The following is a 15563-nucleotide window of genomic DNA, read 5'->3' on the forward strand; positions in this document are numbered from 1 at the left end:
AGAACAATTAAGCATATAAATAAACGCAATTTAAGTACGGTATATGAGAAAACATTTCATCATAAACTAGAGTTAAATTACATTTTATATATAATATTCAAAATCTTGTATTCTTTGGAGAGATCCTGAAGATGATGAAAAAAATAATTAAATATACAAAATAAATAAAGGAGATAAAAAAAGAGAACCAGAATTAATATAACATGCATGTTTTACAATTTATAGTTAATATATAAAATCATATTAGTCCATAAAAGCTAATATGTCTAAATCCGTGTTTAGACCTGAGGGAACAGAGGTTTTTAGTTTATAAATCCACTCTGTTTCCCTCATGGCTAATGCTTTCTCCATATCACCACCTCTCCTGGGGGGGTTGCCAATGTCAATTCCAATACATATGAAACTCGGGTAATTAAAATCCTTGCAATTTGTACAGTGTCTCGGAACGCTATGTTTCAAATTTTTCTTATTTATGCCATTAAAATGTTCTAAAAACCTCACGTGCAATTTTCTTATCATGCGTCCAACATACTGGATGCCACACTTACATTGTAGTAGATAAACTACAAATTGACTTTGACAATTAATAAAATGTTTGATATTAAAAATTTCCTTCGTAACATAACTTTGAAACTGTGTGGTCTTATTAGCTTGATATCTACAAGTACTGCATCTCCCGCATTTAAAAAATCCATTGGGTTTAACAGTTAAAAAAAGTGGAATTTCCTATAACATTTTCTTTCTTAGGTAGGACACTTGGAGCCAAAATATTCTTTAAATTATTTGTTTTCTTATAAATCACTTTTGGTTTGCATGGTAGAATTCTCTTTAAGTATTTATCCTGCTTCAAAATTGGCCAGTTTTTCTTAATCGTTTTCTCAATCAAATGAGATTAATTACTACATTTAGTTAGAAATGCAAAATCAAAACTATTAACCGAGGTCTTATTCCTCCTATTTTTATTTTCCAAAAATTCTTCTCTTTTAAGCCCCTCAATTTGCTTTTGTGTAGTCGTTAATAAATCTTCAGGATAATGCCTATCTAAAAACTTTTTGTTTAAAACCTGTACCTGTTCTTTAAAATCTTCTTCCTTAGTACAATTCTTTAAAATCCTAATATGCTGTCCCTTAGGGATATTTCTCAGCCAATTTTTATGATGACAGCTACAAAATTCAATAAAACCGTTGCCATCAGTAGGCTTAAAATAAGTTTTGCTAAACACCTTTCCTTCTTTAATAAATAGTGTTAGATCCAGAAAATGTATAGAGGATTATCCTATCTCCACCGTAAATTTAAGACCATATGTATTTGAACTGATATATTTTAAGAAATTAGGTGCTTCTCTCACCTTCCCATATGATCAGAACATCGTCGCTGAACCTTTTCCATAGCACCAGGTTCGCACCAAAAGGGTTGTTAGCCCAAATGTTTTTTAATACCCAGTCCACCACAAAATTGTTGGCGTAACTTGTTGCGAACCTGGTGCCCATCGAACCTGGTGCCCATATTACCCTCAAACCACAAGTTTGAAGGGAATATGTCCCTTCAAACCCCCCAAAAATATGGAACAAAAATAAACAAATAATTCCTAAGATGAAGTGTGCCTGAACCTTAGACATATGGCCATCTCTATTTAAAATCTCCTGGACTGCTTTTAAACCTTTTTCGTGGTCAATGACCGTGTACAATGAGGTGACATCAACTGTCACCCATAGATATTGCTCTTTCCAGTCCAGGCCCTCAATCTTTTTAATAATTTGGGTGGAGTCTTTAGTATATGATCCTGCCTTTATCACATATTTCTGTAGGAAAAAGTCTACATATTGGGAAATGTTGCTGGTGAGGGAACCAATCCCACTGATAATGGGCCTACCAGGTGGATTCTCAATGGATTTATGGATCTTGGGCAGATAATAGAATACTGCCATTCTAATGGATTTGATTCATAAATAATTGAATTCATCTTTGTCAATCACCCCTTTATCTAGACCCTCAGCCAATATACCGTGCAATTCCCCTTTAAATTCTTTAATAGGGTTGTTTTTCAGTATCTTGTATGTTCTCATTGATTCCTTCATGTAGTCTTCTCTATTTAGGATCACTATACCTCCCACTTTATCGGCCTGTCTGATGACAATTTCCTTATTCTCCTTTAGTTGTTTTAGAGCCTGTTTTTCTTTTTTTGTAAAATTCTCTCTACCTTTATTCTTAGAATTATTTTAAACTCAGTCATGATCATGTCACTGAAAGCGGGGATATGTTCCCCCTTTTCCCACGTTGGGAAGAATTTTGACTTATTCTTTAGGCCAGAATGAATAGTCTCAATTGTATTAATGTCATCCTTTACAGTTTCTAGGGTCCCTATTGATGTTCTTGAGTCATTCTCGATCTCTTTCTTTTGTTCAAAAAATCTTTTAATTGTTAATTTTATTAAACATTTCTGGGTATCTATAAAAAGTTTAAATGTGTTTGATTCTGTTTGGGAGGCAAATTTTAAACCCTTATTTAAAATTGTTAGTCATTCTGCATTTAAAACAACCTTTGATAAATTAAAAATCCCATCTATGCTCTACTTTTTATTTGAGCTTAATCTGACATTTCTCCCTCCTCTCCCTCCCCTATTCCTCCAGTTGCTCCTAGGAGCCTTCTCTTCTTGGGTGGGGTTTGAGTCATCTGTAGGGGGGGGTCGTTTTTTAGGGGCCAAGCCTTTGGGCTTCGCCAATGGTTGTCTCTCTGGCCATGTTCTAAAAAACCTCCTCTCTGAACATAATTTCCCTTCTTGCCATCATTCACCATATTTCTAGTGGTCTCCTTTCGTCTTACTACAGTGTTAGTCTCCTTACTGTTTGAATTTCTCCTAGCTACAAATTTGTTGGGGTATCCTTCGGTATTCCTATATTGAACCTCAATTTTGTTTTCATTAATTCCTTCCTTCTCTGTAATTCGTCCCTCTAAATCTTTTCTTTTTCCAATCTCTCTGGACATGAACTGAATGGTGCTGCTGAATACACTTGTCACTGAGTCAGACTAAAAATCGAGTTGACACCACCTTGGTAGATGTAGTACATAGTTGTAGTGCTAACAACCCTGAGATTAATTAACTATCACTGTCTTGAGCATTCGAGGGCACTTAGTATAGGAGAACTTGCCTGAAACTGGCTCAATCTCTGTTATACCAGTTATACCACCGCTGACCCTTACCTTCTCCTACACTGAATTTTCAGCTGCAGAGACAAAGTCCCATTCGGCAATTTGAACGCATGTTCGAATGGGACTTACTCATTTTTTCAGTGTGAAATTGGCCGACCGCACAGCACAAATCTATGAAACTGTTTTGGGCATGAAAATGTGCTTGTGGTCGGTCATAACAGGACTTCCAGCTAACTTTTTAACCCCTGCATGGAATTGGCTGAATTTTGACTATGTGTATAATTAAAGTGTGCTGAATAATATGTTTTTTTATGAATATTGAATGCATATTTTTAAAGTTACAGTGCATGTGTAAAAACTATTTCTCTGCCTGTGATAATTACATTAACCAATTGTGTTCAGTAATTATATCACAGGCAGAGGGGAGGATTTTGTGTGTAATTGCTGGGAGTGTCTGAGTGTATTGTACGTATTGATTGGTTGTTCTGCAAAACCCCGTGGGCAGTACTATGTGTGCAAAATGTGCATAAAAGCAGAGTGTTTGATTAAAAAGCTTCAGTTCTACTTCACCCTCAATTTGGAGTGCCATCTCTTATTGGGGGAAACTGCTACAAGGGATTGCTGTGCTTGTCATACTTCCATGCTAAATCACTACTAAGCTCTTGTAAGAGCTTCTTCCTGCCTTGCTCTCTGGAGGATTCTATGGTGGTTATGGTGTCTGCTGCAGTGCTTGGAGTCCTCAGGAATCGCTAGGAGCATCCTTCAACGGAGGCACCCAGTCGGCGTGCCCATTGATATGTTACACTTACTTTGCTCTCAAAAGTTCCTCCAGCAGCAAAAGAGAAATGACAGTAATATGAGAAAGAAAAATAGCAGAATTAGACATTAAAGTAATAGATACACAATGTATTCCTTGAACACACTTATCTCAAAGATGTAAATGTGCTTTTTTATATTTTAATTGAAATGCACTCCTGAAAAAAAAATCTTTATTTTTTCTTTTGCGACACTCTCCCACCTGGTCCTTTGGACATGCCTACACAGTCTAATGCTAAAATCTTCCTAACCTTAACCTACTCCTAACCATATCCTAGAGCAGTGATGGTGAACCTTTTTGAGCCTGAGTGCCCAAATTAACAGTGAGAGAGCCAAAAGACTTACGCATCAAAATCCAGAGCATGACAAAATGTTTTTTTTTTTTTTAAAATAGATAACTATGCTAAGACCAGACTTAACCAAGCACTCAACCCACCTTGGTAAGGTAAATATATTATGTATTAAATATTGAAGGTAAATATATTTTTCTGCCAGATTGTTCCTGAAGCCCTTAAATCCGTATCTTTCACCTTATGAGCCACAACATTAATACTTGCGACTCATATAAAATAGTGACAACGGCACCAGAGACCGTGCAAGGATTTCTACCGTCTTAGGCAAAGATCTAATTTGCCGCCCCCTCATATCCTTCACTCACTGACAGACACACACACTCACTTACAGACACACAGACACTCAATGACAGACATACACTCAATGACACACACAGACACTCACTGACATACATTCACTCACTCAATCACTGACACACACACAGGCAGACACTCACTGACAGACACACACATTGACAGTCAAACACTCACACACTCACTGACTGAGACTCACAAAGGCAGACACTCACTGACATACATACACTCACTCACTGACAGACACACACAAACACACTAACTGACAGCCAAATACAGTCAAACACTTGCATACTCACTGACACACAGACTCAGACACCCAGCCTCCCTACGTCCATGGGGTCCAGTGTGGGGACCCTCCCTCCTCCAGCGCCCAGTTTAGTATGCTGGGGCTGGAATGGCATCATATTCCGGCTCCCGGCATCACAGAGTGCGCCCGAGGGAGGAGTGTGGAGCCGCAAGAAGAGCCTACCTCGCCGCCCTCACTGCCGTCGCCTGCCTCCTCTCCTCCAGCATTCATTGGCAGAGCAGACACCTGCAATCAGGGTAAGCAGGTGCCTAATCTGCCATACCGAAGGACAGTTTCAGGGGCACCCTGAGGTGGCCAAATGGCCATTATTTCGGCCCCCGTGACAGGGATCCTCATTATCAGGCACGTGGATAGTCGGCCTGGCACTGGGGGGTGGAGGGTGGCTCTTGAGCCCCTCGCCCAGTGCTTGATCCCAGGATATGGGGAGCCCACCAGGAAATATCATGTGGGCGTCCCCAGAAGGTTGGCGCCCTTGGGGAATGCCTAGTTCACGTAACAGTTGAGCCAGTCCTGAACGGCACAGACAAAAGGTATGTCTAACCCTACGGCTGTGGGTCAAAAATAAAATAGCTTCCCATTTGGAAAAAAAAAACGTTACCTACGTTTTGCTGCTTTATATATAACCTTGTTGAACAACATATGAGGTTGACTATACAGTGAATGATGATCTCCACACATGTGAAAGAAGTAACATGTATAATCACTGACTAGTTTCTGGTTAATATAGTCCCCATTGAACATCACTACATAATTTGTTTTAGCTTTATAAATGTTACAATAATAATAATAATAATAAAGTTAAAAGTTTATAATGGTTGTTTTACATATTAGGGAGGGGTAGGAGGAATTATGGCTTCAGAGATTGATGATTTTTTTTGTGGCAGTAATAGGTCCATCTGTTGTCATTATTCTAACCCAGAAATAAATACTCATGAAGTGATGAATTGTCCGAATACACCCCAGACCAATAACATAGAAGTTATGTTAAATTCTAACACTATAGGTGTTCGCTAAATTAGCTGTCAGAGTGAACATGCTGTTGGGCAGGTGAAGAAAGGTCTCTGTTTTTCTTAGTGAATCATCAATTCTCAATTCAAGCAAGGTGTGCTAACAGGTAGAGTCGAAAACATGATTACAGATGACTCTCTAGAATACATTCATTTCCTTCTTAATTGCGGTTTATTTGTCTCCAAATTTGCTCTAAATTAATGTTTATCTTATCTGTTATGTATATCTGTTTTATCATTTTTATTGTTTTTCTATTTTAGAAATAGGAGAGCCCTGCGGCCCAGCCCCTGTTGTACAATATGGAGACTATTTAGGACCGAAACAAAATTATTATAAATCAGGATATACTATGCAGTATAAGTGTCCAAATTTTTATAAAACTGAAGGAGAAACATCGGTTAGATGTGAGAATGGAGTATGGGGAGACCCACCAGTCTGTCTAGGTAAGTGTGATTTGACTTCTAGTTGATTGTCATCATTGCTAAGCAGCAAATTAAATTCTCATTCATTTCATATTTTATAAAGTAGTTATAATATTCCTAAGTCTTTAACCCCTTAAGGACCAAACTTCTGGAATAAAAGGGAATCATGACGTGTCAGACACGTCATGTGTCCTTAAGGGGTTAAACGTTTTAAAGGACAATGACTGAACTGCAATGAAAAAGGGCAACATTTGATAACTGTATTGTTTTGAACAGTGATGTATTTAGGATTTGTGCTGCCCTAGGCAACGGGGCTCGGGCACCCCCCCCCCTAATTTAAATTGTCCCCACCCCTTCCTGTCAAGGCCGCACTTTGACTGACAAACGCTCACTCTCTGACAGACGCACACACTCTTTGACCGACACACACTCTCATATACACTGACAAACAATGACATGCACACACACTCACTGATTTGACACACTGATAGACAGACACACACTATTACTCAGACACACACTATTACTCAGACACACACTGACAGACACACTCACTGACCGACACACTCTCACTGACAGATGCACTTACTGACAGACACACGTACTCACTGACCAACACACACACATTCACTGACAGACACACACACTTACATTCACTCACAGACACACATCCACTCACATTCACAGACACACACACACATTGACTTAGACACACACATTCAGTTAGACACACACACTCACAAATTATTATTTTTAAACTTTTATTTTAAATCCACCCAGCTTCCCTGGGAGAGCTGGAGTGGATTACTTACCTTTCCAGTGGGTCTGCTGGTCGGGCAGGCAGGGGGCGGACAGGCAGAGTAGGCGGCGAGGGAACTTTAATCTTCCTACTCAGCTCCCTCGTGCGCCGCTTAGTGATGCCGGGAGCCGGAGTGACGTCATATTCCGTCTCCCGGCTTTATTAAGCAGCGCGGAGGGAGCTGAGCAGGGAGAGCTCAGGTGAGTATGCTCCTCAAAAGTGGCCAGCTGCTGAGCCCCCTAGGATACGAGGCAAACAAGGGATCTGCCTGGGTGTTTGGTGCGGCTTTTTTTGCCGCCCCATGCAAAGTGCCGCCCAAGGCAGATGCCTTGTTTGCCTCGTGTAAGACACGTCCCTGGTTTTGAAATGTCTAAGAATCTACAGCACTGGAAGTATATGTATACAGGATAGAAGTGGGAAAAAGCAAAACAATATAATCATGGGAGCATTCAGAAAGGGGGAAAAAGGCTTAATGTTTAACCCTTTTGCAGAAAGCATTGTATTCCCTCTTATATCCAAGTTATACTTAATGTTAGTTAATGGTGCTGAGCTGGGAGTAAGGTGGTTATTAAAGGGACACTCTAAACACTAGAACCACTTAATCTCATTGCCTGGAGTACCCTGGCGCCATCTCTCCATTCAGTCTTAAACGATTTTTGAGGAGTGTAACGATAACTAAGGATCTACCCACAGCCCAACCCCCACTGGAGATATGACTAAGGTAAAGATTACACACTTTCTTACTCATACCAATTCATACCAACAATGAGAAGCAGAGCTAGGTTGAAAGCAGTTAGTTAACATTTTCAGCCAACACATCCACACCTTGCTTTCCCATTAGTCCAAGCAGCATAGAGGGGATGGCCTGCATGGTATTCTCATTTAGCGTTAGACCATTAGAAATGGTTTAACACTGAACAGTAGGATGGCTCCAGGGTATTCAAATACCAAAACTACTTCAACTAAATAAACCGGTTACAGTGCCTATAGTGAAATAAGGAAGTGCAGAAACAAAGTAAATCTTGCTCTCCCCTAGAGTGGTGGTACTCTTCTACAATTACAATCTTTACCAGTAGCACAAGACCCACAGTAGAGGTGTTCCACTCTATTAAAAAGGTAGAACAGACTGAGGAAAGTGTTATAACAACTCTTGGATCTTTATTTATTACAAGAACACACACATGAAATAATTAAAAACAATAGTGCTTGTGTGCAACAGATTTGTGTTGGTTCCTATACTAACGGTATTAACTTTGAAGGGTTATAGTAGCACTAGTAAATAAAGGTCAGAGCATTTTTATATTACTTTCTTAACTGTGCTCTACCTCTTTAAGAGAGTGGAACACATGTATTGTGTGTACAGTGCCTCTAGTGTTTCTTTAATTTTATACCATTCTACATCATTCCATTCACTGAGAATTCAAAACCTCAAAACTAACAGAAAACCACAGTCTGCAATACTTGCAGAATAAAAACATTTTGCAAAGATAACACCACTAAATGGTGCACAATCCATACATTTAGAAGGCTTGCCATGGTTAAACCAATTCATTCTCTCAGGTATTTTAAGCATATATTGGTGTATGGGCTGCCATCAGAAATTTTGGGGCCCCTGACAAAGCACAAAGTCTGGGGCCCCCCCGCCCGCTCCCTCCCGGGCCCGCCCACGCCCTACCTAGTCCGCTGACAATGATGCAGGACTGAATGTGGTGTGTATAGTGGAAGTGAATTAGAATGTGTGTAATGGATGTAGTGTTTGTGTGTATTAGATACTGTTTGTGCAGTGAATGCAGAGTGTGTGTTTGTGTAGCGGATGCAGTGTGTATAGTGAACGCAGAGTGTGTTTGAGTAGTGGATGTAGTGTGTGTACAGTGATTTAGTGTGTGTTTGTGTAGTGGATGTAGTGTTTGTATGTACTAGATGAAATGTGTTTAGTGGATGCAGTGTCTGTAGTGTGTGTATTAGGCGCAGTGTCTGTGTATAGTGAATGCAGAGTGTTTCAATTTGTGGTGGATGTAGTGTGTGTACTGTGAATACAGGATGTTTGTGTAGTGGATGCTGTGTTTACAGTTAATGCAGAGTGTGTGTCGGTATAGTGAATCCAGAGTGTGTGCATAGTTTAGTGAATGCAGAGTGTGTGTTAGTGTGTAATGAATGCAGAGTGTGTGTTAGTGTGTAATGAATGCAGAGTGTGTGTTAGTGTGTAATGAATGCAGAGTGTGTGTTAGTGTGTAATGAATGCAGAGTGTGTGTTAGTGTGTAATGAATGCAGAGTGTGTGTTAGTGTGTAATGAATGCAGAGTGTGTGTTAGTGTGTAGTGAATGCAGAGTGTGTGTTAGTGTGTAATGAATGTAGTGTGTGTGTTAGTGCAGTGAATGCAGAGTGTGTGTAAATGTGTATTGAATGCAGAGTGTGTGTAAATGTGTATTGAATGCAGAGAGTGTGTTAATGTGTAGCGGATGCAAAGTGTGTGTTAGTGTGTAGCGGATGCAGAGTGTGTGTTAGTGTGTAGCGGATGCAGAGTGTTAATGTGTAGTGAATGCAGAGAGTGTTTGAGTAGTGGATGTAGTGTGTGTACAGTGATGTAGTGTGTGTTTGTGTAGTGGATGTAGTGTTTGTATGCACTAGATGAAATGTGTTTAGCGGATGCAGTGTCTGTAGTGGATGTAGTGTGTGTATTAGACGCAATGTCTGTGTATAGTGAATGCAGACTTTCAATTTGTGGTGGATGTAGTGTGTGTACTGTGAATACAGGATGTTTGTGTAGTGGATGCTGTGTGTACAGTTAATGCAGAGTGTATGTTAGTGTAGTGAATGCAGAGTGTGTGTGTCAGTATAGTGAATCCAGAGTGTGTGCATAGTTTAGTGAATGCAGAGTGTGTGTTAGTGTGTAATAAATGCAGAGTGTGTGTTAGTGTGTAATAAATGCAGAGTGTGTGTTAGGGTGTAGTGAATGCAGAGTGTGTCAGTGTAATGAATGTAGTGTGTGTGTAAATTTGTAGTGAATGCAGGGTGTGTGTTAATGTGTAGTGAATGCAGAGTGTATTATATTAGTGTATTTGTGTATGCAGTGTGTGTTGTGTCAGTGTATGCAGTGTGTGTTTTGTCAGTGTATGCAGTGTGTGTTGTGTCAGTTTGTGTGTTGTGTCAGTGTATGCAGTGTGTGTTGTGTTAGTGTATGCAGTGTGTGTTGTGTCAGTGTATGCAGTGTGTGTTGTGTCAGTGTGTGTGCTGTGTCAGTGTATGCAGAGTGTGTGTTGTGTCAGTGTATGCAGTGTGTGTTGTGTCAGTGTATGCAGTGTGTGTTGTGTCAGTGTATGCAGTGTGTGTTTTGTCAGTGCATGCAGTGTGTGTTGTGTTAGTGTATGCAGTGTGTGTTGTGTCAGTGTATGCAGTGTGTGTTTTGTCAGTGTATGCAGTGTGTGTTGTGTCAGTGTATGCAGTGTGTTGTGTCAGTGTATGCAGTGTGTGTTGTGTCAGTGTATGCAGTGTGTGTTGTGTCAGTGTATGCAGTGTGTGTTGTGTCAGTGTATGCAGTGTGTGTTGTGTCAGTGTGTGTGTTGTGTCAGTGTATGCAGAGTGTGTGTTGTGTCAGTGTATGCAGTGTGTGTTGTGTTAGTGTATGCAGTGTGTGTTGTGTTAGTGTATGCAGTGTGTGTTTTGTCAGTGTATGCAGTGTGTGTTTTGTCAGTGTATGCAGTGTGTGTTGTGTCAGTGTAAGCAGTGTGTGTTGTGTCAGTGTATGCAGTGCTTGCTGTGTTAGTGTATGCAGTGCTTGCTGTGTTAGTGTATGCAGAGTGTGTGTTAGTGTATGCAGTGGGTGTTGTGTTAGTGTATGCAGTGTGTGTTGTGTCAGTGTAGGCAGTGTGTGTTGTGTTGGTGTATGTAGTGTGTGTGTTGTGTCAGTGTATGTAGTGTTTGTGTGTAAATGTGCAATCTGGGGGGGGAGGGGAAGGGGGAGGGGGAGGAAGGGGCATCTTCACATTTAAAAAAAAATAATTTAATTTAAATGTTATTCCCCCCTCCCTGCTTACCTGGTCCAGGGAGGGGGAGATTCCATCCCTGGTGGTCCGGTGCCCCCCCCCCCCGGCTCCCTGTTACCACAGAGGGGGCCCAGCACACTGCCTGTTCTCCTCTCTTCTCTCTTCTAATAACTCTCGCGAGACCCGCGGAGCGTTGCCATGGCAACCGGGTCTCGCGAGAGTTATTAGAAGAGAGAAGAGAGGAGAACAGGCAGTGTGCTGGGCCCCCTCTGTGGTAACAGGGAGCCGGGGGCCCGCGGCTGCACACATAGATAGCGATATTCGCTATCTATGTGTGCAGAAAGGGAAAGTGCCAGAGCAGTCCGGGCCCCCCAGAGCCGCCGGGCCCGTGACAACCGTCATGGTTGTCACCCCCTGATGGCGGCCCTGTGTGTATATATATCAAATAAACTTCAGGAAAAATTCAGCATATCACTCCCTGACCAATAATGCTACTGTACTAATCCAGATATCGTACCCTGTCACTTTAAACCACCAATGATCATCATCCCCTATCACTTTAAACCACCAATGATCAATCTCTGTTATGTAGTGCAAGTATATACAACTATACACACTTCCATCCTGTACAAAGTAATTATGTGTATATAATTAAATAAACAAAATATGTAATCAGTGTACCATTAAGCTGCTTCATACTTATGTAATTCACACCCAATAGTGATACACAAGCACTTTAAGAATTGTATCTTTACAATATACATATAAAACAAAAAACAGCACAAATCAAACTGTATAGCTTAACACTACAAATACATAATCACTAAAGTAAACTTTGTGAAGTCGTACTCACACTTGGAAGAGCGTTTTGTACTAGCTCTCTGTCAAATGCTCCATGTATGAAAATAGGTGGTACCACTTTAAGAGCACAGGAAATATTTAACTTCATATATTCCTCACATATTTAAAAGGAAGCACAAAACAGAAGCACTTTCTAGTGCAGATTATCCTTTACAACTTATTGTTATACAGCAATGCTCTGAAAATTACACTAACTTTTAATAGGAGCACAATAAAAAAGCTGCCTCAAGTGTTAATACAGCATGTCTCAGTTAGTGTGATACTGTCTTCTCCACAGGATTCCCATTAACATTCATGAAGGGCTTCATTTCGACAGGATTTATGTATTTCTGAAAAGTTATGTCCAGAAATTATAGACATGTGAACTTAAAGGACCACTATAGGCACCCAGACCACTTCAGCTCAATGAAGTGGTCTGGGTGCCAGTTCCATCTAGGGATAACCCTGCAGCTGTAAACCCCCCCTCCCCCTGAGGCAATTTCTCCCCTCCCCCTGTGATTTTCACAGTGAGTAGACGCTGCTGTCCATAGACTGATTGAATGCCGCGCATGTGCATTTGGCAGATGACGTCGGAAGAGGGAGGAGAGTCCCCAGCGCCGAGGGAGCCCGGCTCTGGAGAAAGGTAAGAATATTTTTTTTTTTTTTTTTGACAGCACATTTTTATATTAATATCAGAGTAGTAACAGTTATGTCAAAACAGGAGATATAATTTTAAACTATAGAGTAAGATAATTCAAGCTTAGTCTCACGTAAGATTAATTATTAACTATTAACGTTTACACCATTATGCATTAACGTCGCCTTGGATCCTTAACATAGGATAATTAATAATAAGATTAGCAGAGTATAGTAAGTAATATACATGCCACAACATGAAGTTTACTAGCTATGAGGTACCCGTGGGTTATAGTAAGTAGTGAACATGCCATAACATAAAATTAATTAACTTTGTGACCTCAGTAGATCGCAGTATGTAGTAACCACGCTATAACATGAAGTTGACCTACTAAGAGATTAATAAACTTGATATGCTAGACGTGTTGAGTAGTTTGCTTGATGGTCTGATTGAGCGTCCTGGGAGTAATACTCAGGCTAGAGCTTTATTTTATTACACAAGATCAGCTCAGTGGCAGTGAGATTGGTGGGACTAATTAATGCATGAGCGGGCCAGAGACCAGTGGTAAATTATAATCAACGGGATACCGCAGTGTACTGACTTTCATCAGTGTAAGACACTGCCTTGGCTATCAATTTGGCAGGTAGATTGAGACATATAAAAAGGGTGCTGCTCATATAACATGGTTTACAACTTCATTTATGGAGTAACATCTTATCTAACAGCTCATGTGTGTAGATGCTAGGTGAGAGAGCGTATGCACTAGAAAACACGGTGTGTTACATGAATAAGATAGACTTGTACCTGCTACCCTTAAGAAAGCTAAAGTGAGAGAACTAAAAAGAAAAGTCTAACAATGTAGAAAAGGCAGGATAGCGTCCCTCACGTGTGAGATTTGCATGTTCTCCTCCGAGGGTCAGGGTATGACCAGTGGACCCCTGCTCAGCCTATGCCCTCTAGGGGGCAGATAGAGTCCCATGACCAGGGTAAGCGCTGTTGACTGTCCCGGCTCACAACGGATCGGTGAGGTAGGCCTCTCAGTGTAGTCAGAGTTCCGCTCGGCACCTCGGTGAGAGTGTGTCTCCCAGGGTGATCACGCTGCCGTTGCTGCTTTATAGCTGACATGGTCTGGACCAGAGTGGTATTTAGACCATAGCTCGCTGGGTGATCCTTCAGGTGTCGCAGTGTCTCTGAGCTGGCAGAGAAGTAGTGAGGGCATGTCACAGTAGTGGTGCGCATCGTTGTTTGCCGTCCGGTGGCTACTCTCCGTGCAGGTATGTTGGTGTACGCACGGGCTGTCTGTGGTCGATATCCTGGTGCTTTTATCCCTCCTCCTGTGCGCTTGAGTGTTGGTCGAGCTTTGTGGGTGGCAGTATGCAGGTTGGTGTGTCGCTTATCCTTTTTTTCTGGGACCGCTGAGTGAGGGGTAGGTCGGGTCTTCTTCTGTGATGCGGACTCAGGGGTTTCAGCGTTTGAGGGGTCCGGCGCCGTTTCCCACCTGTTTGGGCTTCTATTCCGTTTGGAGGCCGCCCTGAAGTTATGAGGGAGATTCCATTGCAGGGTGCGCTGGGTGGACGGGCGGATCCACGCCACCACCTCCCTCATCACCAGCCGGTAGGGTTTTCTTCAAGCTTTGCCCAGAAATGAGTGTGTAGCAGGTCTATGAGGTCCCTTGTGTGCTTGGTGGTGCGATGCGTGGGTGCTCGGTCTTAGGCCTCACCGCCATCTTGGCCGGGCCTTGTAAGTTTCGCTTGGTTGGCGATTTTGTTGCTTGTTCAGGCGTGATTATGGGGGTAATCGTCCCCAGCGAGGACCGGGATGTCCCCCACCGGTCCATAGGGGGGGGCAGCAGGGCTGCGATGGGCTGTTGGATAGGAGCGCGTCCCGTGCCAGGAAGTCGGCCGTCTACCCCGGGCCCCAGGTTCAGCACTAGTTTAGGCCGCATGGCCGGTTTAAGTTTTTCCTCGGTGCATGCGTGCCGGGCGTGTATCACTGTAAGCAGGATGCGGTTCTGCACCTGCTCCCGGTCACCATTTGCCGCTTGTTACCGACTGTCATAATGGCACATCGCTTTTTTGCCCGGAGTTGCAGGAGCTCCTAAAATGTGCGACTGGCCATCTTAGCTGTCAGGCCCCGCCCCTGAACGGTAAGAATTTAACCCCTTCCTCCCCCTTCAGCCTGGTGGGAGTGGGACCTTGAGGGTGGGGGGGGGGACACAAACGAGTTTGTTTTCCTGGTACTATAGTGGTCCTTTAACTTCTGTGGCTGGGAACGTATTTGAATGGTTATTAAGGGGTACATTTCAGGAATTCATTGGGAAGAACGTGGTTATTAGCAAAAATCTGCATGTTTTTCTGAAACCGGTCATGTCAAATGAAGTAGAAATAGAGAGTTTTGATTGAATGTGATCGACTTGGATTTTGTCAAGGTGTTCTTTACTTTTCCACACAATATGTTCGTTTTCAAACTAAAAGAAATTGGTCTAAATTAAAATTCTTATTCTTGAGTACTACATACAATCTGAACAAATGTTGTAAATGGTGTCCACTGGTGGACCCTTGGAAGGGGGGGCAACTGGGCAACTGGGCAACTGGGCAATCCCCTCCCCCCCACCCCCCACACAGGTTCTCCCTGCTGGCTAATGTAGGGCTAACACTGTCCAACCGCTAGCCCTGCAATGTGCCTTCACGGACCGGAGGGCAGATCAAAAATCTCCCTCCCCGGTCCGCAGGAACCGTGCTGGCAGCCGGCAGGGCAGGGAGGGAGAGAGGACCCAGGACTTCACACACTGCCCCATACACTCATTTCCCCCCCATACACACACTGCCTCCCACACACACACATACACTGCCCCCCCACACACACATTGCCTCCCCATACACACACACACATATACACTGCCCACCCACACACACTGCCACCATACACACACATTGCTACACACACACAC

At 42.3% G+C, this 15563-nt stretch overlaps 1 protein-coding gene across 1 annotated transcript in view; it reads left to right on the forward strand.

Moving 5' to 3' along the window:
- The window catches only part of LOC134569202 (complement factor H-like), a 74781-nt gene that overhangs the window by 19547 nt on the left and 39671 nt on the right, over nt 1-15563 (forward strand). Inside the window, exon 4 of the mRNA XM_063428116.1 lies at nt 6192-6374. Coding sequence (XP_063284186.1) covers nt 6192-6374 — 183 coding nt within the window. The remainder of the gene's footprint in view (nt 1-6191; nt 6375-15563) is intronic.

This window comes from Pelobates fuscus, chromosome 7 (assembly GCF_036172605.1).
Source record: "Pelobates fuscus isolate aPelFus1 chromosome 7, aPelFus1.pri, whole genome shotgun sequence".
Classification (NCBI taxonomy): domain Eukaryota; kingdom Metazoa; phylum Chordata; class Amphibia; order Anura; family Pelobatidae; genus Pelobates; species Pelobates fuscus.